The 25289-nt window shown below is 42.3% G+C and overlaps 1 protein-coding gene across 5 annotated transcripts in view; it reads right to left on the reverse strand.

Moving 5' to 3' along the window:
* The window catches only part of LOC140212194 (alpha-(1,3)-fucosyltransferase 11-like), a 104018-nt gene that overhangs the window by 34940 nt on the left and 43789 nt on the right, over positions 1–25289 (reverse strand). The window contains exon 3 of one of the 5 annotated variants that reach the window (XM_072282874.1): positions 9854–10040. The exons of 2 other annotated variants lie outside the window; for them this stretch is intronic. In XM_072282874.1, coding sequence (XP_072138975.1) covers positions 9935–10040 — 106 coding nt within the window. In that variant the 3' untranslated portion in view covers positions 9854–9934. Of the gene's footprint in view, positions 1–9853; positions 10041–13936; positions 14019–20004; positions 23738–25289 lie in introns of those variants that run through there. 2 more of the 5 variants (XM_072282875.1, XM_072282872.1) reach the window with 2 other exon arrangements.

Below are 25289 nucleotides of genomic sequence, written 5' to 3' on the forward strand. Positions count from 1 at the left end.
TCTCAGATTCGAACTATTGATTATTTTTACCTTTTGAGTGTTTAAAGAATTATGTTTTGACTTTCTATTTCTGTAGAAAATTCCTCATTCTAATTATCTAATCTCATCTCTTTGTGAAGAACAGCTGATTCAGCTAGTTTCTTATAAATTAACAGTGGTTCATTTTTCAAAGTTCAAAGTTCAAACTAAATTAATTATCAAAGTACACATATATTAATATATACTACCTTGAGATTAATATTCTTGCAGGCATTTACAGGAATTTATGGAAAATGACACATGAACAGTCAACGAGTGACAAACAACCAATGTGCAAAAGAAGACAAACTCTGCAAATAAAAAATAGTATTGAGAATATGAGTTGTAAATATTCTTTGAAAGTGTGTCTGTAGGTTGTAGAATCAATTTTGAATGTGGTAATTGAATTTATCCATGCAACTCAGGAGCCTGATAGTTGTAGGGTAATAACTGTTCCTGAACCTGGTGGTGTAGGACCTAAAGCCCCTGTATCTTCTTCCCAAAGGCAGCAGTGAGAAGACAGCATGGCCTGGATGGAGACGGTCCTTGATGATGGATGATACTTTCTTGCGCAGCATTCTTTGTAGATGTGCTCAACGGTGGGGGTGGCTTTGCCTGTGACAGACTGGGCCGAATCCACCAATATCTGTGGCCTTTTCTGTTCCTGGGCTTTGGTGTTTCCATACCAGGTGGTGATGCAGCCAGTTAGGATAATCTCCACTATACATCTATAAAAGTTTGTCAGCATTTTTGGTGACATTCCAAGTCTACACAAAAAATTAGAGAAATTAGAGGCATCTGGGACTGCCTCCTTTTCCTTCTTATTCAGACGGAAACAGTTAGCTATAACATGACCAGATTTCCTACAATAGTGACAAATAGGACCAAAATATTTTTCCTTCACTTGCTTCCCTTCATCCCTACCTTTTTCACTAGTTCCCGATTTAATTTCTGGTTTACCATGACTATCCACACTACTGTTTTGGAAAGTTTTATTCAGAGTAAACTTACCCTTGTGGGTTAGAGCAAACTCGTCTGTTAATTTAGCAGACTTCTGCAATGTGGCAGTGTCCTTCTCATCCAAATATGCCTTTATGTCATTAGGGTCGCACCTTTTAAATTCCTCAATTAAAACCAACTCTTTCAAGTTGTCGTAACCTCCATTCACACTTTTAGATGTGCAGCATCGCTCAAAACACAGAGATTTGTCATAGGCAAATTCCACATAAGTCTGGTTCACAGATTTCTTCAGATTTCTAAATCTTTGTCTATAAGCTTCCGGAACCAACTCATAAGCTTTAAGTATAACCTGCTTCACAGTATCATAATCAGCTGCCTGTTCAACAGATAAGGCCATATAAACTTGTTATGCTTTACCCTTAATTACACTTTGTAAAAGGATAGGCCAGCTATTTTTCAGCCACCATGAACTCTGAGCAACTTTCTCAAAATGTTGGAAGTATTTATCAAATTCAGCCTCATTAAATGGAGGGACCAATTTTACTTCCTGACTGGCAACAAACTTAACACCAGAGTCTACCGCTAGACCTCTTTGCTTCAATCTCTCTATCTTTTCTAGTGCAACCTCCCTCTGTTTGTCTGCTTCTTCCCGCCATTTCTCTGCTTCTCTAGCATCAAGCTACCTGTTTTACTGCAGCTTCTGATCATTTTTGTTCTAAATCAGCTTCTAATTGTTTTTGTTGTAGGTGAGCCTCTAATCATTGTCGTTTCACTTCAGCCTCTATTTTAAATTTCTCTAACACTATTTGTCTTAGCTGTAACCGGATCACATCTTTACTTACAGGAAAGTTCTCTAACACCCTCTCATCAAATTCCCCTTTAGTTATATAGTACTCAGCTATTTCCCTCTGAAACTCAGGCTTTGTCATAGCCGGCTTTATCTCAGTAAGCTCCAGCTCTTTAGCAATTTCCAGCACTTCACCCTTTTGGGCTTTTGCTAATGCCTCAGGAGTTGGCAATGCCAGAAATTCCCAACATCCATTGCTGCTGATTTCCACGCACACGCCAATTAAACGAAAGGAATTGGGTATTTCCCTTTTTCCAATTAGATCGATAATTAACCAATAAGCTCCAAGTTGTTCTGATTGCGGGCATGCCCCCAATTTTTATGCTACAGACCAGCAACAATAGATGTAGAATGGAGTTGGGGAATTAATGCAAAACAACTAAATTTATTAATATTTATGCAGAAATATAGAAAATTAAACAAACGAAAAACTTAAACAGAAGTTAATGGCATTATGCATCTTTAGTTCCCAAACAGTCCTTAACAAAGTCTTAGTCAAGCACAGACTTAGAGTGGCAGTTTAGAACATCCAGGTGATTCATGAAATAAGTGAGAGGCGGGATTTGTATATTCACAATGCAACGAAGAGGCGATCTTGGTAATTCACAATACAGCGGAGAGGCGATCTTGAAGAAACAGTTACCGGAGTTTGCAGCCGTGGAGTACCTTTTTTGATGAGTCTAAGAGGAGCGAGATTTCACAGAGTAACTGACAGGGAATGTCCCTTTTGCCAAAATGGTCGCCACACAACACCTGAGTGTTGGGGGTAGGGTACTAATGTGGATAGAAAATTGGTTGGCAGACAGGAAACAAACAGTGGGGATTAATGGGTCCTTTTCAGAATGGCAGGCAGTGACTAGCGGGGTACCGCAAGGCTCGGTGCTGGGACCGCAGCTATTTACAATATACATTAATGATTTAGATGAAGGGATTAAAAGTAACATTAGCAAATTTGCAGATGGCACAAAGCTGGGTGGCAGTGTGAAATGTGAGGAGGATGCTATGAGAATGCAGGGTGACTTGGACAGGTTGGGTGAGTGGGCAGATGCATGGCAGATGCAGTTTAATGTGGATAAATGTGAGGTTATCCACTTTGGTGGCATGAACAGGAAGGCAGATTACTATCTGAATGGTGTCAAGTTAGGAAAAGGGGAAGTACAACGAGATCTAGGTCTCCTTGTTCATCAGTCACTGAAAGTAAGCATGCAGGTACATCAGGCAGTGAAGAAAGCTAATGGCATGTTGGCCTTCATAACAAGGAGAGTTGAGTATAGGAGCAAAGAGGTCCTTCTGCAATTGTACAGGGCCCTGGTGAGACCACACCTGGAGTACTGTGTGCAGTTTTGGTCTCCAAATTTGAGGAAGGACATTCTTGCTATTGAGGGAGTGCAGCATAGGTTCACGAGGTTAATTCCCAGGATGGCGGGACTGTCATATGTTGAAAGATTGGGGCGACTGGGGTTGTACACACTGGAATTTAGAAGGATGAGAAGGGATCTGATTGAAACATATAAGATTATTAAGGGATTGGACACGCTAAAGGCAGGAAACATGTTCCTGATGTTGGGGGAGTCCAGAACCAGAGGCCACAGTTTAAGAATAAGGGGTAGACAATTTAGAACTGAGTTGAGGAAAAACTCTTTCACACAGAGGGTTGTGGTTCTGTGGAATGCTCTGCCTCAGAAGGCAGTGGAGGCCAATTCTCTGGATTCTTTCAAGAAAGAGTTAGATAGAGCTCTTAAAGATAGCAGAGTGAAGGGATATGGGGAGAAGGCAGGAAAAGGGTACTGATTGTGGATGATTAGCCATGATCACAGTGAATGGTGGTGCTGGCTTGAAGGGCCGATGGTCCTCAATAGTCTATTGTCTATTGAGACCATGCAGGGGTTAACCAAAAGTGTGTGCCACAATCCATGTATGGATTATACGAAATGTCAGTCACTTTCGAAATGCACAGGGTGCTGCCGGCTAACCCAATCCTTTGGGTTCGTTCGAGGGTTGCAATCTTCACTCTCACTCTCTTCCCATTGATTTCTTAATGACTCCTTACCGAGTGACTCCTTAATGAGTGACTGCCCACTAAATGACTGCGACTCTTATTATACCATCCGGAATATGTTATCACGTGATTCTCACAGAAACAAAGTCATGGATTCCCAGTAAACCACATGGCACCCCCAGGAATCGAAATTACAAGCTTCCAGCAAAACAAGACTATAGATCCATCACACTTAGTAAATGAAACTATTATCACATGACATCCATTGGAATCGAAACTGTGGACCCATAACAGAAGTTAATAACTCATCTCCTTCTACCTTAGGCCACGAACGTATCAATCACCCCTGCTGTGGACCACTTCTACAAAGAGGGATCCGTATGCTCCACGACTGCTGGACTAAGTGTGTACATGTAGGAGGGGACTATGTTGAAAGATAAATGTGTTAAGTTTTCTAAAATTGACTCCTTCTACCTTAGGTCACGAACTTATCACTCACCCCTCGTATAACAACTCAAACACGAGGAATTCTGCAGATGCTGGAAATTCAAGCAACACACATCAAAGTTGCTGGTGAACACAGCAGGCCAGGCAGCATCTCTAGGAAGAGGTACAGTCGACGTTTCAGGCCAAGACCCTTCGTCAGGACTAACTTTTTCCCTCAGTTAGTTCTGACGAAGGGTCTCGGCCCGAAACGTCGACTGTACCTCTTCCTAGAGATGCTGCCTGGCCTGCGGCGTTCACCAGCAACTTTGATGTGTGTTGCTCGTATAACAACTCCATGGGGTTGCAGACTGGTGGAAATAGTTTTGTTTTGATTTTGGATCTAGTTTTTGCTGCTACAATGTCTTTGCGCTGTGCTGCTGCCTCAAAACAAACAACTTTATGTCAAATAAGTCAAAGATTGTAAATATGATTCTGATTCGGTCTGTATTGCCTTTGAGTTGGGTGGCGAGCCAGTTCATTTCAGAGGATAGTTAGAATCAGAATCTGGATAGTGGGGGTCTTTCATGATGGATGCCTCCTTCCTGAGGCATTACCCTTTGAAGATGTCTTCGATGCTGGGGAGACTTTTGCCCATGATGGAGTTGGCTGAGTTTGTAATTTTTTGCACCTTTTTCCTATTCTGTGCAGTGGCCCCTCCATACCACATGGTGATGCAACCAATTGGAATGTTCTCCATTGTACATTTGTAGAAATTTGATAGTCTTTGACGACATAGCAAATCTCCTCAAACCCCTGATGAATTACAACTGTTGGCTGCCTTCTTTATGAATGCATCAGCATGATGGGCCCAGGATAGAGCTTCAGAAATGCTGACACCCAGGAACTTGAAGCTGCTCACACTTTCCACCACTGACTATTCAGTTCTTGAATCAACCTGCACGACATTGTAATCACTATCTTAGTATAGTGACACTACGACAACCTTGCATTACAATGAACTACCAACAGGGAAGAGGTACCGGAGCCTGAAGCCACACACTCGCTGTTTTAGAAGCAGCTCCTGATACACTCCACCATCAGATATCTAAACGGACCATGAAACCATGAACCTGATGTAAATTGGGGGACTACTTCATCGAGCACCTCCACTCCATCTGGTCGAAGCGGAAATTCCCAGTGGCTAAACATTTTGATTCCTATCCCCATTCCCGTTCTGACCAATTGGTGCATAATTCCCTCTGGGTGGAGGAGCAACAGCTTATATTCTGTTTGTGTAGTCTCCGATCCAATGGAATTGATATCAATTTCTCCTTCTGGTAAAAAAAATTTCCTCCTCCTCCCCTCTTCTATTCCCCACTCTGGCCTCTTACCTCTTCTCACCTGCCTACTACTTTCTCCTGTATCCCCTCCTCCTTCCCTTTCTCCTGTGGTCTACTCTCCTCTATCAGATTCCTTCTTCTACAGCCTTTTATCCTTCATACCCACCTGGTTTCACTATCACCTTCCAACTATCCTCCTTCCCCTCCCTCCACTTTTTTATTCTGGCATCTTCCTCCTACCTTCTCGGCCTGAAACGTTGATTCACTTTCATAGATGCTGCCCTACCTGCTGAGTTCCTCCAGCATTTTGTGTGTGTTCCCATGATCACTACCTCACTCTTTGCACTAATTTATTTGTTATATTTCTTATTGTAATTTATAGTAGTTTTTTATGTCTTGTACTGTACTGCTGCTGCAGAGCAACAAATTTCATGAGATACATATGTTAGAGATCATAAATCTGATTTTGATTCTGATTCTGGCGGAAACAAAGTAGCTTTTCTTGAACCTGGTGGTGTAGGACTTTAGGGTTCTGTGCCTTCTGTCCCATGGCAGTTGTGAGCAGATGGTGGGGATCTTCGACAGCTGATCTTGAGACAGTGCCTCATACCAGGTACTTTTGATTGTGAGGAGAGAGGTGCCTGTGATTGTGCCTATTGAGCTGAGCCCACTACTCTTTGCAGTTACTTATGCCGCTGTGGTTTTGAATTGTTGTGATGCAGTCAGTCACATTTCTCTTTACGTCCGTTGTATCAATTCAACACAATCACCTGCAATGTGCCAAGGTCACTCTGCCAGCATCTCCTGCGAAGTCCTGTTGTCAACTGTCTGATGCTGCCTGACCTGCCGAGTTCCTCCTGCATTTTGTGTGTGTTGCTCTGGATGTCCAGCATGTGCAGAATCTTCCTGTGTTTATCTCCTGGGAAGTGTCAGGTTTCCTTCTTATTGACTGCAGCGACTTTATGAATGACGCTTTGTCCGCCAGAGAAAGCAGGATCTCCCAGTGGCCACACATTTTAATTCCACATCCCATTCCCATTCTGATATGTCTATCCACGACCTCCTCTACTGTAAAGATGAAGCCACACTCAGGTTGGAGGAACAACACCTTATATTCCGTCTGGGTAGCCTCCAACCTGATGGCATGAACATTGACTTCTCTAACTTCTGCTAATGCCCCACCTCCCCCTCGTACCCCATCCATTATTTATTTATATAAACACATTCTTTTTCTCTCTGTCCTTTTTCTCCCTCTGTCCCTCTCACTATACCCCTTGCCCATCCTCTGGGTTTTCCCCCTCTCCCCCTTTTCCTTCTCCCTGGGCCTCCTGTCTCATGATCCTCTCATATCCCTTTTGCCAATCACCTGTCCAGCTCTTGGTTCCATCCCTCCCCCTCCTGTCTTCTCCTATCATTCTGGATCTCCCCCTCCCCCTCCCACTTTCAAATCTCTTACTGGCTCTTCCTTCAGTTAGTCCTGACGAAGGGTCTCGGCCCGAAACGTCGACTGCACCTCTTCCTACAGATGCTGCCTGGCCTGCTGCGTTCACCAGCAACTTTGATGTGTGTTGCTTGAATTTTCAGCATCTGCAGAATTCCTCGTGTTTATGAATGAGAGGTCCCAATTTCAAGGTGAAAGCCCATTGATGAGAACAGTGGAACCCTCGGATTTCCCTTTGATCAAACAATGTTTACACACTCCTCCTCCCCTGTTACACCCCTTGTTCTTTGTTAACAATACTTCAGCCTTACCCCCCACCCTCACACCCTCACGCCAGTCCACACACACACTTTTTCTTGGTGCAGCTGTTATTACAAACTTAATGATGCCACATAATCATTAAAAACTGTATGCCAGGTGATCAAATACAATATTTAACATTGGTTAAATAATTTCAGGAAAGAATAGAATACACAAAGGTACTTTTAAGTGGTAAGAGAGATTTGAAACTTCAGACAACTTTGTTGAAACAAGGGAGTTCATGGCAATAGCTTAAAAGTATCTGATGGCAAGACCAAGGCATCTAAGGAGCTTCTGTTTTCTGACATTATTTTAAAGGTTAACTCTCTGGCTACACAAATATCTCAGGTGATTTGGACTTGCTGCTGCCCAAACTCTTTGTTTCTCACAGTGCACATTCCCAGCCTTCTGAAACACTGCTCTCTCGCAAGGAGGGAAAGGAAATGTTTGATCAGTTATTGAACTGAGCACTCAAACTTTCTCTTGTTCTACACTGCCTGCATTACTGTCCAACCCCATTAATGTAGATGCAGACAGTTAAGTTTTACTGTAGGTATTTTTTCAAACCCCATTCTCTCCAAAACCCTTAACCCCTTTGAGAACCCATCTGTTACAATGGGCATTGGCAATATCAAAACCCAAGTGCAGAGAAATGACAGGCTCTGATGTAGAGAAAGTGATGATGGTTTATTCATAATAATTCTAAAAGAACATCGGTGGCTTAGCTGAGCGACACTAGGAGAAGTAACACTTTCTGTACGCTGGATGAACTCAGCAGGTCGGGCAGCATCAGTTAGAAATGATGAGTCGACGTTTCGGGCCAGAACCCTTCAGCAGGACTAAAGAATGAAAGATGGGGAAGGATTTGAAGAATGCTTGTAGTTTCAGTTGAAAGACCAGTAATTTGAGACAAAAGGGTGGGGGAGGGGAAGCATTGACGTCATAGCCCTGAAAACAATGGGTGGTAGAAGGAGGTGGAACCATGAAGGAGCTGGGGGAGGGGGTAGAGTGAAATAGGGATAGGGGAAGGGAGGGGGAGGGAATTACCAGAAGTTAGATTTTTCGGGGCTATGACGTCAATGTTTCCCCTCCCCCACCCCTTTGACTTTCAAATTACTGGTCTTTCAACTGAAGCTACAAGCATTCTTCAAATCCTTTCCCCTCTTTCATTCTTCAGTCCTGACGAAGGGTTCCAGCCCGAAACGTCGACTCATCGTTTCTAACTGATGCTGCCCGACCTGCTGAGTTCATTCAGCATACAGAAAGTGTTACTTTGATCACAGCATCTGCAGATTATTTTGTGTTTACTAAGAGAAGTAAAATTCTCAAAACTAGGACCCTGTGATTAGTGCTAATCAGGCATCAGTTTAAATAATACAAGTAACATGTAATCCCTGAGCCTATCAAAATAAACTTAACAAGCTAAAACAGAAGGTTCCAGGAGACTGCATTATAAAGAATGAGTCATTTGAGAAAAGCACAAGGTACTCTAAATGATTAACAACTCTCATGAAACAACAATTAACCAATTCAGGTGCTCTAAAAACCTTGGAGCCCACTGCTCTCTGGTACCCCACACAGGCCAAAGAACTCATTACATTATCAATCTCTGCCTTAAATACATCTAATAACCTGGCTGCTACAGTCGTCTATGACAACAAATCCCACATATTCACCATCATCTGGTTGTAGAAATGCCACTAAAAATATAAAAGAGATTAAATTGTCCAGAAACCTACTATTGTCCAGTTGTGCTAAATCTGGTACATATTAATGGCACTGTTACTCTACTGCTGTTAGGAACTGTGGAAAGAGGGGATTTCGTAATTCTAATTCCTTATAACACCAGCCTCTCCTTCATGGACCTTGTCTAAACCTCTCAATACCTTGGTAAAGTAGCCAGCATAAGCAAAGAATACATCCAACCTGGCTAAAAACCTGAAAGTACGTACCACCAGGCACAAAGACAGCTTCTGCCCTTCTGTTGTTTCCTTAGTACAATAAGATGGACTCTTAACCCCACAATTTACCTCATTATGACCTTGCACCTTATTGTCTACCTGCACTGTAATTTCTCTCTAACACTTTATTTTGAACTTTGTTATTGTTTTACCTTGTTCTACCATAATGCACTGGTGTAATTAATTGGTCTGTATGAACGGTATGCAAGACCCTGTACCTTGGTGCATGTGACAATTTACCACCAACCAGGGCTAGGTTTCAGGTAGCTTTATTTGAGTGATATTGGTTAGGGGTCAAAACGTAGACACAAAATGGTGGTTATATCTCAGTCCATCACAGGCAAAGCCCTCCCCACCATCGGGCACACCTGCAAAGAGCACTGCCACAAGAAAGTCGCATCCATTATCAAGGACTCTTACTATCCAGACGACACTCTTTTCTCACTGCTACCATTAGGAAAGTGGAACAGGATTCTTAAGTCCCACACCACCAGGTTCAGGAACAGTTATTACCCTTCAACCATCAGGCTCCTGAACCGGTGTGAATAATTTCACTCACCACAACACTGAACAGATTCCACAAGCTACAAACTCATTTTCAAGGACTCTACAACTCCTGTAATCAATATTATTTATTTAAAGTTATTTGTTGTTTTTGTATTTGCAGCTTGTCTTCTTTTGAACATTGTTGTTTGTCAGTCTTTGTGTGTGGCTTTTCATTGATTCTACTGCATTTCTTTGTGAATGCCTGCAAGAAAAGGAATATCATGGTAATATTTCATGACATATACATACTTGGATGATAAAGTTAGTTTGTACTTTGAAACCGTGGGTTAGACAATCAGAATGATCTGCTACTCTTCTTTTTCTGACGTATGGAATCTTATCCGTCCATCTGAGCAAGTCAAAATCTGGCAGTGTAACATCACTGCAGAGAAGTACGCAAGTATCACCTAATCTGGTGTTCCAGTTCTCATGTTTATAGACATAGACATAGAAAATAGGTGCAGGAGTAGGCCATTCAGCCCCTCGAGCTTGCACCGCCATTTATTATGATCATGGCTGATCATCCAACTCAGAACACCGCCCCAGCCTTCCCTCCATACCCCCTGACCCCCGTAGCCACAAGGGCCATATCTAACTCCCTCTTAAATATAGCCAATGAACTGGCCTCAACTGTTTCCTGTGGCAGAGAATTCCACAGATTCACCACTCTCTGTGTGAAGAAGTTTTTCCTAATCTCGGTCCTAAAAGGCTTCCCCTCTATCCTCAAACTGTGGCCCCTCGTTCTGGACTTCCCCAACATCAGGAACAATCTTCCTGCATCTAGCCTGTCCAATCCCTTTAGGATCTTATACGTTTCAATCAGATCCCCCCTCAATCTTCTAAATTCCAACGAGTACAAGCCCAGTTCATCCAGTCTTTCTTCATATGAAAGTCCTGCCATCCCAGGAATCAATCTGGTGAACCTTCTTTGTACTCCCTCTATGGCAAGGATGTCTTTCCTCAGATTAGGGGACCAAAACTGCACACAATACTCCAGGTGTGGTCTCACCAAGGCCTTGTACAACTGCAGTAGTACCTCCCTGCTCCTGTACTCGAATCCTCTCGCTATAAATGCCAGCATACCATTCGCCTTTTTCACCGCCTACTGTACCTGCATGCCCACTTTCAATGACTGGTGTATAATGACACCCAGGTCTCGTTGCACCTCCCCTTTTCCTAATCGGCCACCATTCAGATAATAATCTGTTTTCCTATTTTTGCCACCAAAGTGGATAACTTCACATTTATCCACATTAAATTGCATCTGCCATGAATTTGCCCACTCACCCAACCTATCCAAGTCACCCTGCATCCTCTTAGCATCCTCCTCACAGCTAACACTGCCACCCAGCTTCGTGTCATCCGCAAACTTGGAGATGCTGCATTTAATTCCCTCATCCAAGTCATTAATATATATTGTAAACAACTGGGGTCCCAGCACTGAGCCTTGCGGTACCCCACTAGTCAACGCCTGCCATTCTGAAAAGGTCCCGTTTATTCCCACTCTTTGCTTCCTGTCTGCTAACCAACTCTCCACCCACACCAATACCTTACCCGCAATACCGTGTGCTTTAAGTTTGCACACTAATCTCCTGTGTGGGACCTTGTCAAAAGCCTTCTGAAAATCCAAATATACCACATCCACTGGTTCTCCCCTATCCACTCTACTAGTTACATCCTCAAAAAATTCTATGAGATTCGTCAGACATGATTTTCCTTTCACAAATCCATGCTGACTTTGTCCGATCATTTCACCGCTTTCCAAATGTGCTGTTATCACATCCTTGATAACTGACTCCAGCAGTTTCCCCACCACCGACGTTAGGCTAACCGGTCTATAATTCCCCGGTTTCTCTCTCCCTCCTTTTTTAAAAAGTGGAGTTACATTAGCCACCCTCCAATCCTCAGGAACTAGTCCAGAATCTAACGAGTTTTGAAAAATTATCACTAATGCATCCACTATTTCTTGGGCTACTTCCTTAGGCACCCTGGGATGCAGACCATCTGGCCCTGGAGATTTATCTGCCTTCAATCCCTTCAATTTACCTAACACCACTTCCCTACTAACATGTATTTCGCTCAGTTCCTCCATCTCACTGGACCCTCTGTCCCCTACTATTTCTGGAAGATCATTTATGTCCTCCTTAGTGAAGACAGAACCAAAGTAATTATTCAATTGGTCTGCCATGTCCTTGCTCCCCATAATCAATTCACCTGTTTCTGTCTGCAGGAGACCTACATTTGTCTTTACCAGTCTTTTCCTTTTCACATATCTATAAAAGCTTTTACAGTCCGTTTTTATGTTTCCTGCCAGTTTTCTCTCATAATCTTTTTCCCCCTTCCTAATTAAGCCCTTTGTCCTCCTCTGCTGAACTCTGAATTTCTCCCAGTCCTCAGGTGATCCACTTTCTCTGGCTAATTTGTATGCTTCTTCTTTGGAATTGATACTATCCCTAATTTCTCTTGTCAGCCACGGGTGCACTACCTTCCTTGATTTATTCTTTTGCCAAACTGGGATGAACAATTGTTGTAGTTCATCCATGCAACCTTTAAATGCTTGCCATTGCATATCCACCGTCAATCCTTTAAGTGTCATTTGCCAGTCTATCTTAGCTAATTCACATCTCATACCTTCAAAGTTACCCCTCTTTAAGTTCAGAACCTTTGTTTCTGAATTAACTATGTCACTCTCCATCTTAATGAAGAATTCCACCATATTATGGTCACTCTTACCCAAGGGGCCTCTCACGACAAGATCGCTAATTAACCCTTCCTCATTGCTCAAAACCCAGTCCAGAATAGCCTGCTCTCTAGTTGGTTCCTCGACATGTTGGTTCAAAAAACCATCCCGCATACATTCCAAGAAATCCTCTTCCTCAGCACCTTTACCAATTTGGTTCACCCAATCTACATGTAGATTGAAGTCACCCATTATAACTGCTGTTCCTTTATTGCACACATTTCTAATTTCCTGTTTAATACCATCTCCGACCTCACTACTACTGTTAGGTGGCCTGTACACAACTCCCACCAGCGTCTCCTGCCCCTTAGTGTTACGCAGCTCTACCCATATCGATTCCACATCTTCCCAGCTTATGTCCTTCCTTTCTATTGCGTTAATCTCTCCTTTAACCAGCAACGCCACCCCACCTCCCCTTCCTTCATGTCTATCCCTCCTGAATATTGAATATCCCTGAACGTTGAGCTCCCATCCCTGGTTACCCTGGAGCCATGTCTCTGTGATCCCAACTATATCATAATCATTAATAACAATCTGCACTTTCAATTCATCCACCTTATTACGAATGCTCCTTGCATTGACACACGAAGCCTTCAGGCGCTCTTTTACAACTCTCTTAGTCCTTTTACAATTATGCTGAAAAGTGGCCCTCTTTAATGCTTGCCCTGGATTTGTCGGCCTGCCACTTTTACTTTTCCCCATAGTACTTTTTGTTTCTACCCTCACTTTACACCCCTCTGTCTCTCTGCACTGGTTCCCATCCCCCTGTAGTGAACTAACCTCCTCACGCCTAGCCTCTTTAATTTGATTCCCACCCCCCAACCATTCTAGTTTAAAGTCACCTCAGTAGCCCCCGCTAATCTCCCTGCCAGGATATTGGTCCCCCTAGGATTCAGGTGCAACCCGTCCTTTTTGTACAGGTCACGCCTGCGCCAAAAGAGGTCCCAATGATTCAATAACTTGAATCCCTGCCCCCTGCTCCAATCCCTCAGCCACGCATTTATCCTCCACCTCATCGCATTCCTATTCTCACTGTCGCGTGGCACAGGCAGTAATCCCGAGAATACTACCTTTGCGGTCCTTTTTCTCAACTCCCTTCCTAGCTCCCTATATTCTCCTTTCAGGACCTCATCCTTTTTCCTACCTATGTCATTGGTACCTATATGTACCACGACCTCTGGCTCCTCACCCTCCCACTTCAGGATATCTTATGTTTGAAACTCTCCATAGTCTCGTTCATCCTCTTTGTAGCTTTATACTTACATACTGCTTGTTATGCCTGCTGGCACTTAGGGCAGCCATGAAGGTCCTCTATCTCTCTTGGTGGTGTCCAAGGACTCCTTCATCGTGGCAGTAACTTTCTCTTCTGTCAGTCATGCAAGGCCCAGATGGAGTCTCAGGAATACTGTCACACTCCGATGTAGAAGTGATTCTTCAATGCTGTTTCATAAGGTTTGTTTGAACAAACTGAACTGAACCCCTGAACCTGGAGGACTGGTAGATCACTTTTAGTCTGGCTTGACCTGTTTGGCATGGGTGACCCTACCAAGAGCCAAAGCATAAAGCCCTGACTCCAGCCAACATAGCTCTCTGGGTCAAACCATGGCAAGGTTGGACCATTCTTAGATGTTTTGTAGCTTCATACAGCCCTACAACAAACACCCTGCATTCTCTACTCAAGCCCATTTAAACCCTGTTTGATGGGAAGGATTAATTAAAGCAGGGAAGTGCAACACTGAATCCAACACTGAGAGTTTAACCTGAAGGTGGCTGTGTGGAGTGGTATTGTCAAAATTTAGGAGGAATAAATGACAAGAGTTTTATGGTTCAAACTGAAAAGCTATGAATCTGAAAAACAACATAATCTCTTTAATAGCATGTGAAGAACTCATTTTTGAATTGTAATTTTTATTGATCTTGTATCCAACATTATCTGCATTACAAATAAAAACTACTTTCTTTTACCTCATATAACTTGACTAAAATAATAATACGACCCCTGCCACTGGGATTGAGAGGGTTATTTTGAGGAAGCGTTCTGCATGTTCAGAATAAGACCCTCACAAGCAATTTAGATTCAAATATATAGAAGTTAAATGGAAAGAACAGATAAAAATAGAAATTAGCCATATTTCTGACCAAACAGTCATAGTATTTCTGATTTTTTTTGTAACAACACTGCTTTTCTTTTATTTGTGCAAACAAGGTTGAATACTGCGTGTTACAATTCAGAAAGTACAATCAGAATCAGGTTTAACATCACCTGCATATATCGTGAAATTTGTTGTCTTTGTGGCAGCAGTACAATGTTGCTGCAAAGACAACAAATCTGACCATTGTTCAATTATAATTACTGGAACGTATTTCATGAGTATGGCTATATCTTTCTTCTAGTTTATTGAAGCACGCAATGAACTACAGTGATTATCCTTAACAAATTCTGTAACAGTTAAGCAATGAGTTTGCTGGGCCCTACACCTGACATTTAACATTGTATTCTGCAGACAGAAAGACTGGGGAATTTCGCAACTGGGGAATGCTCTTTTCCCCTAAATAAGCTCTTGGATGCAACATTGGGTGGCAATTTATTACTAACTGCTAATTCTACCTATTTGAGCAGATGTTAAGTGTCAATCTGGAGTTATTTATAGCTGGACTTAAACAGGAGAATGTTAAGTTTTTTTATTGGGATGCAATATAGAATAGGTCTATCCAGCCCTTCGAGCCGCGCTGTCCAGCAATTCCCGATTTAACCCTAACCTAATCACTGGACAACTTACAACTACCAGTTGAGCTACTAACCAGTATGTCTTTGGACTGTGGGAGGAACCTGGAACACCCAGAGAAAACCCACGCATTCCATGGGGAGGATGTACAGACTCCTTAGAGATGATGTTGGATCTGTACTCTGAGATCTGAAGCCCCAAGCTGTAATAGCGTTGCACTAACTGCTACACCACCGTGGTGCCCAACTGTCTAACAATGTATAGTGCTGTTGCTGCAAAAAGCTCATTTTCATAGCATGGAAATTCGTTATCAGACCAGCCGTCTGTATTTGAATATTCAAATGAGTTTCTGCTAGTTGGGATGCACTACTATTGTAAATATGTAATTCTGCAAAGCTACCGTCCAAAATGTTAAAATAGATAATTATAGATACTGTAATCTTTTATTGTTATTTTTATGTTCAGAAAATAAAATACTGTGTCAGGAGAGGAGAACGAGGTTCTCTCCAGCAGACCTTTTCTGTTTGTTTCTCATTAGGAGTTTGAGAAGACTTGGTATGTCACCAAAGACTTTTGCAAATTTCTGCAGATGTACCATACAGAGTATTCTAACTAGTGGAGTTATGGAGGGGACACTGCACAGGACTGGAAAAGCTACATAAATTTGCAAACTCAGCCAGCTCTAACATGTACTAACCCTAACCCTCCCCAGCATCCAGGACACCTTGAAAAGGCGATCGTTAAGGACCCCTATCTTCTCATTGTTACCATCAGGAGGAGCTACAGGAGCCTCAAGGCACAACTCACCATTTTAAGAACAGTTTCTCATTCTCTGCCATCAGATTTCTGAACAGACAATGTTCCCATGAACACTATCTCAGTACTTTTCCATCTCTTTTTGCACTAATTGAATTTTCATTTTTGGATATATTTATTGTAATTTATAGTTTTTATTATTATGTATTGCAATGTACTCTCACCACAAAGCAACAAATTTCATGACATATGCCAGTGATATGAAACCTGATTCTGATTAGAGATTTTTATACCACTAGTTTGTGTCTCTCCAGTGAGTCAGGCAGTCACAACGCATAGGTATGCATTTAAAACATAAACCAACCCACTCTAACCATGGTAAAACCTCACTCAACCTTCGCCTGAGGATTGATTTTTTTCCCCTATCTTGCACCAACCTGCCGTTCATTGGAAATGTAACAACTTGAAACATGCTCTGGATCTGTCTGAGATTAACAACAGGGAATGCAGGCAGTAATACAAAGCAAAACATTCCGAGCTGGATAAAACACAGAGCTGAGCTGGAATGGCAAGACAAGAATCAAATAGCATACACAGAGGTGAGTTCTGTCAGATTTGGATGAGGTAACCAGGCTCTACAATGTAGTGAGAAATACCAAAGCAACATGTAGCAATAAATTCCTTTGGTTATGCTCAACAAATTCTGTTTAAATAGCACCACTTGAACAGGTAGACAAAAAAAAAAATTCCTTGCTTCTTCCATGTTAACCTCACTGAGTAGGTAAGGTTGAATGATGTACAATACTCAAAAAAAAATGTCCATAAGTAGAAAGAATCCAGGTAAACAACTTGAAACAATCCTTTGGCATCCATTTTAAATTAACATAATAATATAAAGATTCAAATTGCATTGAAAGGCTAAAGTGCAGTTCTTCCAAATCTTAGGTTACCAGACAGCGGAGTAGAAATATATTAGTCAAAACTCCTCAATTGGGTTACTACACTCAGTGGCCACTTAATTAGGTACAGGAATAGAATCCAGTGCAGTCTGCTGGTGCTGTAGATTTGACGTATTGTGCGGTCAAAGATGCTTTTCTGATATCACTGTTGTAATGCGTGGTTATTTGAGGTACTGTTGACTTCCTGTCAGCTTGAACTAGTTTGGCCATTCCCCTCCGACCTCTCTCATTCACAGGCGTTTTCACCTGCAAGACTGCCACTCTCTGGATGTCTTGTTATTTTTCACCATTCTCTGTAAACTCTAGAACTGTTGTGCGTGAAAATCCCAGGAGATGAATAGTTTCTGAGATACTCAACCACCCTGCCTGGCACCAACAATCATTCCATGATCAAAGTCACTTAGATCACATTACTTTCCCATTCTGAGGTTTGGTCTGAACAACAACCGAACCTCTTGACCATGTCTGCATGCTTTTATGCATTGAGTTGCTGCCACATGATTGGCTGATGAGATATTTGCATTAGGAGCAGGTGCACAGGTGTACCTAATAAAGTGGCTACTAAGTGTATTCTGCAATTAACAACTGCATCTCAACCCACCAACAGCAGTAGAGAACAGTGGATCAACAGCTCCTTTCATGTGTATTTGATATCCAGTGTTTTCCCAGAGTAATGTTCGGCCACTGTTTTCACTGCTGTAGAATGTAGTGGAAAATTTTAAATAATCATTTTATCTATAAAGGTTGGACTTCCATTTTGACTGTGGAATAGTTCTATTGATGAACTGATTTCCGATGTAAGATAATCTGCAGAAGGAGTACACTATTTCACAATCCCAAATGAATCATGTGCTATAAGTCTTGTACTCATACACTTGTTAGGCAGGGGTACTTTTAGTGATTTAAGTAAATCCTACACCTATATAACATTGTACAGTATCTTAAATTATCTTGCTGAATAATCCTCCAATATTTTTCCTGGTCATGAGTCAGTTTTGTCAAAAATCGTTAAAATCAACAACGCACCTTTGTTGGTAATAAATCTATATCTCAAGACTACGTCATGTTTCATACAAACTCCATAAAGCTTCAGCAACAACTGAAAACTTAAGATAATTGAACATCTGACAGTTCTCCAGTGGAGCTTTGCTCTCCCTCCGGCATCAATTAACCCTGCTTGAACATCGCTGCTGTCAATCACCACAAAGCAGACAAGCAAACCTGCAGTAACGAACCTCCCATGACCAAAAGATAAATGAACAAGTAACCTTGGACAGACAGAGGAAGAAATTGCAAGTTGCCACATAATGGATCTCCTGCAAGGTCTGCAGTGGTGGCCCCTAAAGTACAAAGATTGAAGGCATGCATTCAAAATACTTTTGTGCACATTTTTTATAACCTCCTGCCACCCTCTAAGTGAAAGCCAGACGTTTTATTTGCTTTGGTTAAGAAAAATACTAAGCACTTCATTTCAAGGCTGTAAGCTTCTTTATATCAAAAACTCACTTGAAGCTGAGCTCCCTGAACACACACAGCACCCCTTAATCTTTGTGCTTTCTAGCTCCTGTGAAATAAATTCCTCCACCCAATTTTCAATGCAAACACTCTTCACTATATCACAAGCACTCACTTGCATGAACTTTACGTAAGCAGGTATTTGGGAGTTACATCTCTCTTGAAATCTGTTTTGGTTGAAGCCAAATTAAGCCACAGGAATCAAAATTTTGGGAGTGTTGAATAACTCACCTAGAGCCATAGAAAAGTACAGCACTGAAACAGGCCCTATGACCCATCTAGTCCATGTCAAACCATTTAAACTGTCTACTTCTGTCGACCTGCACGGGGCCCATAGCCTTCCATACCCCCACCATTCGTGTACCTACCCAAACTTCCCTTAAACATTGAAATCAAGCTTGCATGCACCACTTGTACTGGCTGCTTGCTCCACACTCTCATGACCTTCTGAGTGAAGATGTCTCCCCTTAAACTTTTCATCTTTCACCATTAAGCCATGATTTCTTGTAGTCCCTCCCATTCTCAGTTGGAAAAAAGGGTATCATATTACCAATTTTGTACTTCTAAATATTTATATTGAAAAACAAGGGCAAAAAAATCAAATTTAAATAAGGATTAAACTCCATTTACGTGTCTTGGTTTATCCAAGGCTGGGAAGCTTGGACTCTTTTTTCAGGACCATTGGAGAGTGAGGGGTGATCTCATATAGGTTTATAAAATCATGAGGGGCATAGATAAGATGAATAGTCAAAGTCTTTTTCCCAAAGTAGGGGGGTTCAAAACTAGAGGGTACAGGTTTAAGGTGAGAGCAGAAAGATTTATAAGCGACCTGAGGCACTACTGTGTTCATTCAGAGGGTAGTGAGTATACGTCAGTGGAAGTGGCAATTATAATTTTGACATTTAAAGAGTACTTGGACAGGTACACAGACAGAAAAGGTTCAGAGGATATGGGCCAACACAAAGAAAAGGGACCAACTTAGATGTGTATTATGGTGAGCCTGATGAGTTGGGCTGAACTAGGCAGCACGGTAGTGTACTAGTTAGCACAATGCTATTACAGGTCAGGGTGTTGGAGTTTGGAGTTCAATCCTGACATCCTCTGTAAGGAGTCTCTGTACATCTTCCCTGTGGAACACGTGGGTTTTCTCTGGGTCCTCTGGTTTCTTTGCACAGTCCAAAGACATACACAGGTCAATTGGTCATTGTAAATTGTCCTATGATTGGGACATGGTTAATCAGGGTTGCTGGGGCGTCATGGCTGAAGGGCTGGAAGGGCGTTCTCCACGTTGCATCACTAAAAGAAAAAAATAAATAAATAGCCTGTTTCAAGCAACACACATCAAAGTTGCTGGTGAACGCAGCAGGCCAGGCAGCATCTCTAGGAAGAGGTGCAGTCGACGTTTCAGGTCGAGACCCTTCGTCAGGACTAACCCCTTCCTAGAGATGCTGCCTGGCCTGCTGTGTTCACCAGCAACTTTGATGTGTGTTGCTTGAATTTCCAGCATCTGCAGAGTTCCTGTTTCAGTCTGTTTAGCTCTGTGACCGTAAATCTTTAATCTTGGTTCACTCAAAAACTATATGTGGTCCTGGCTTCAGACCAGTTACTGGAGTTCAGAAGATGAGAGTTATGTTAAAATGACATAGAACATAGGTTAGGTAAGGGGGAACAATATGCACAGATCTGACCCCCATATTACAAAATGGATTAGGAAACACAATGATAATATGCAAGATCGTACTATTGCTAAGAGTGGAACTGTGGTCAAGAAGTACTGAAGCCCAGAAAGTCAGGCAAATCCAAGACAGCCCAGTGCACCGCGAGGCGGCAGAGATCAGGGGTGGAGTGCGTAGATTAAGGATCAGGAGAGTCAGGGCAAACTAATAGGTCGAGCGGTCAGGAACAAGAGGAATGCGAAGAGGTTGGGTGTGTGTTGGCTTCTGGAGATCTGTGGGGCAGATGCTATTTGGAGTTTGTGTGGATAGTTGGGGGAACTAATTGGATCTTGGTGAAGGATTAGTAGTTGGTGATTATAGTCAAGATGATACTCAGGGGTGGGGGGGAGATCACATGGCAGGCTAGAAGACTTGGGGCACTGGGGAACGTGGAGATGTGAGGTTACTTCCTGAGACTATCATTGGGAGGGAGGTGAGACTCCGGAGCTAAATGGCTTTTATCTGCTTTATAGTTTAATCCAAACTTACTTTGCAACCCCTTCATGAAAGACAATAATTAGACCAAAAGGGTTAAGGAATGGAAGAGAAGGTGACATCTAAACACCCCTCTGTAATGCCCACAGCATAGTGTTACTTCCTGATGAAGGGTCTCAGGCTGAAACATCTCAAGTCCACACTAGCAGGTTCAGGAACAGCTATTACCCATCAACCAAAGGCTTTTGATCCAGAGAGGATAACTTCACTCACCTCAACAATGAAATGATTCCAATATCTATGGACTCACTCTTAAGGACTCTACAACTCATGTTCTTGATACTTATTACTTATATAAGGAAAGGAAATTGCCTTTTAAACTCATGAGAGAGCATAGGCCATCAGTTTTTTGCTGTTGATGTTTCTGTAGCAGGCAATTTCTTTTTTACAAGGTTGAGTTGCTAGCTCGAGGCTCAACCCAGCATGGATGGAAAGCGTGCCTGGGGAGCTGGCTGGGTTCGAACCCGGGAGCCTTCGCTCCGAAGTCCAGTGTGATGCCACTACACCACCAGCCTTTTTTTGTATTTGCTCAGTTTGTTGTCTTCAGTGCATTGGTTGTTTCTCGTCTTTGTTGCACGACGTTTTTCATTGACTCTATTGTGTTTCTTTGTACTGTGACATAATCTTAGGGTAGTATAGTATATAGTGAGATTTGTGTACTTCGATAATGAATTTACTTCAAATTTTATATGTCAACTCCTTATTCCTCTCCGTAGATGCTGTCTGACTTGCTGAGTTCCTCCAGCATTTTGTTTGTCACTCTAGATTTCCAGCTTCTCAGAATCTCGTGTTTACCATTTAGAATTTCTTATCTTCTTGTACAGTGCAGCTGAGGAGATATCCACAAGTAATGTTGAAACTTTATAAAACACTAACTAGTGAGGCCTCACTTGGAGGATTGTGAGCAGTTTTGAGTCTCTTAGCTTAGAAAGGATGTGACAAGACTGGAGAGGGTTCAAAGGAGGTTCACAAAAATGATTGCAGGATTGAACGGCTTGTCATATGAGGAGAGTTTGATGTCTCTAGGCCTGTATTCAGTAGAATTCAGAAGAGTGAAGGGTCACCTCATTGAAACTTATAGAATGATGAAAGGCCTTGATAGAGTGGATGTGGAGAAGATATTTCCTATGGTGGGAGAGTCTGAAACCAGAGGGCACAGCCTCAGAATAGGACTGTCCTTTTAGAATGGAGATGAGGAGGAATTTCTTTAGCTAGAGAGTGCTGAATCTGTGGAATACTTTGTCACAGTCAGCTGTGGAGGTCAAGCCTTTATGTATATTTACGGAAGAGGATGATAGATTCTTGATTGCTCAGGGCATGAAGGAATACGGGGTAAAGGCAGGAGACTGGGGCTGAGAGGAAAATTGGATTAGTCATGATGAAATGGCAGAGCAGACTCAATGGACCAAAGGGCCTAATTCAGCTCCTACATCTGATGGTCTAAGTCCATAAAAGGGAGAGACCAGCATGTGTCAGAGTCATAAAACATGAAAACAGGCTCTTCAACCAGCTCGAACTGTGCCAAACATCGAACACCCACCGGCACCAATCCCACTTGTATTGTAAAGGGTTTTGACTGTCTCACCACCACTGTGGCCTTGAATGTAACAGAAGTGTCTGTCAGAGCACTGATTACTATGATGGGAACAGAGCATGAGAATGCCATACTTGGAGCCAGCATGGGAACAGGAGTGTTAGTTAAACACGGGCTGGGACTCATGAAGAGTGTTGACAAGTGATGATTGGTTCCGACCCGGTGGTTTGAGATAGTGCGAGGTACTTGTTCGCTTACTGCAGCATTTCAAATCAGTGCAAAGGGTATAACAGTAGAGCAGTCAGGGGGCTTGGGGGTAGTTTTTTGGGGCTTCACTGACGGGCTGGTCATGAACAAAGCTGCAGATCGAGAGAGGTGCTGCAGTCAGGTGCTGCGCATAGAAAAATGTTTTAAAACTTGCTCTGTTCTTTTCTATCCTAATAAATGTACAGTAGTTTTGTAGTTCTAAGTAGATAATTGGAGTTTGTGGCTTTCTTCGCATTAAGCCAAATCCAAGAAGCTATTGTTTTAATGAAACACCACTCGAATGCCATTCTATTCATCCCACACTCCCTTTAACTCTTTCAAGACTGAAATGGAAGTGTACCATTTCTACCTTCCTGTTAGCACTGAATAAGGTACAAGTCTGAATGAATGTTAAAAGCAGGTTAAAGTCAGTGCAAAAGATTTGTTTAAAATTACAGGAAAGGTTTACAGGGTTATGCGCCATATATGATTAATTTAGATAGGAACCTTGGTCGGCATGGATGAGTTGGGTCAGTTTCCGTGCTGTATAACTCATGAACCACTGATTCTTCCATTCACCTACACAGCAGGGGCTTTACTGTGACCAGTTAACCTACCAACCCAAGTGAGTGCAACATGTACAGCTTAGCACCATCTTTATAACATAAAATGGAGGGCTATGAGGGAGGGAAGAGTTAGATTGATCGTAGAAGGTTAAAAGGTCAGCACAACATTGTGTACCGAAGGGCCTGTACTGTGATGTAGTGTTCTATGTTTTACAACAGACAGTATAATGTATGTGCTGGACCAATGGATTCCTGCAATCAGTTCAACGAGGGTGAACATTTCTTTCCTTACACCCCCATAAAGTTTAAAAAACTGCATATTTTTGGCCTTTTAAGCAGAATGAATGAACTTACAAAAATATAAAATCGTAAGAAATTATTCTCAATGAAAATAGATCTATAGATAAGTCCACATGACCATTAAATCACACACACGCAGTAGGACTTATCCACTTTTGGCATGATTTTCAAGTCAGATTTGTGAACGGTTTTACTCCCAGTATTAGTGTTTAGTCCTCTTCATTAACAGTTGATGAACATAATCCCACAGTTTACTTGAGTCGGTCTCATTCCGGAGAATCATGGTTGTCAGGGCTTCAGCTTGGTCAACACTCTGCCAATAATCTTGCTGCCACATTTGTTTCCAACTGTGAAAAAGGATGAAACAATGTCAGTGAATCACCAATGATTACGCGGGAGAGTAACTACCGGGAGGAGGGTGTATGATGTTGAAAGACTTGAAACACCCGATGATTCCAGGAACATCACTGAAGATGTGTCCAGAAGCATCAGTAGATGTATGTACACAGCATGAAAGATCTCACCCGTTCTGCTCATAGACTGCTTGTCCCACTCTCATCAGGGAGGAGGCTACGTAGCATCCATGCTAGGATCACCAGACTCAAAAAACAGTTTCTTTCCCCAAGCAGTAAGGATGATCAACACCTCCACCCACTAACCCACTTCTCCACACCCTCCCTCCCAACTACTTTATTTATTTATTTATTGAGTATAGTGTGGGATAAGCCCTTCTGGCCCTTCGAGCCACACTGTATACATGTGACAATAATAAGCCAATACCTGGAAATGGTTCTGGTTAAAAAATAAGGATTTGCAATGTTGCAACATTGCTACTGATCTAGAACAGTAAATCATCCTAGATTAAGTGCTGAACAGAGTTAACATGGCACAGCCAAAACCAATACAATCTCAGACACTTTAAAATGCATATGCAGTGAAATGTGTCATTTGTGTCGAGGATGTGCTGGGGGCAGCCTGCAAGTGCTGCCACACTTCCGGCATGTCCACAACTTACTAACCCAGTCTTTGGGATGTGGAGGGAAAACAGAATACTTGGGAGAAAACACACATGGTCACAGTGAGAATGTACAAACTCCTTACAGACAGCAGTGGGAATTGAACCCTATCTTATAACTGGTGCTGCAAAGAGTTATCCTAACCACTGCACAATAGTGCTGCCTCAGTGTTTTAGCAGAACATGTGTAGCAGATCTGACCATCAACACAGAGATCTGTCCCACACTGTATCCCTCTTAACATCTCATTTTCCAGGCTAAGAACATCGCACGTTATGTCTTCAAACACCATAAGACATAGCAGCAGAATTAGGCCACTCAGCCCACCGAGTCTGTGCTGCCATTCCATCATGGCTGATTCATTAACCCTCTCAGCCTTATTTTCCTGCCTTCTCCCCATACCCCTTTATTCGCTGACTAATCAAGAATATTTCAACCTCTGCCTTAAATATACCCAATGATTTGGCCTCCACAGCCAACTGTGGCAATGAATTCCACAGATTCACCTCCCTCTGGCTAAAGAAAATTTTCAATGGATATTTCTCTATTCTGAGGCTGTGCCCTCTGGTCCTACACTCACCCACTATAGGAAACATCCTCTCCACATCCACTCTAGCTAGGCCTTTCAATATTCAATAGGTTTTAATGAGATCCCCCTCATTCTTCTAAACTCCAGTAAGTACAGCCTCAGAGCCATCAAACACTCCTTATATATTAACTTTTTCGTTCCTTGGATAATTCTTGTGAACATCCTCTGGACCCTCTCCAAAGCCAGCACATTCTTTCTTAGATACGAGGCCCAAAACTGCTCACAATACTCCAAGTGCAGTCTGACCAATGCCTTATAAAGCCTCAGCATTATATCCGTGCTCTTATATTCTAAT

This window comes from Mobula birostris, chromosome 18, assembly GCF_030028105.1.
Source record: "Mobula birostris isolate sMobBir1 chromosome 18, sMobBir1.hap1, whole genome shotgun sequence".
NCBI classification, from domain to species: Eukaryota; Metazoa; Chordata; class Chondrichthyes; order Myliobatiformes; family Myliobatidae; genus Mobula; species Mobula birostris.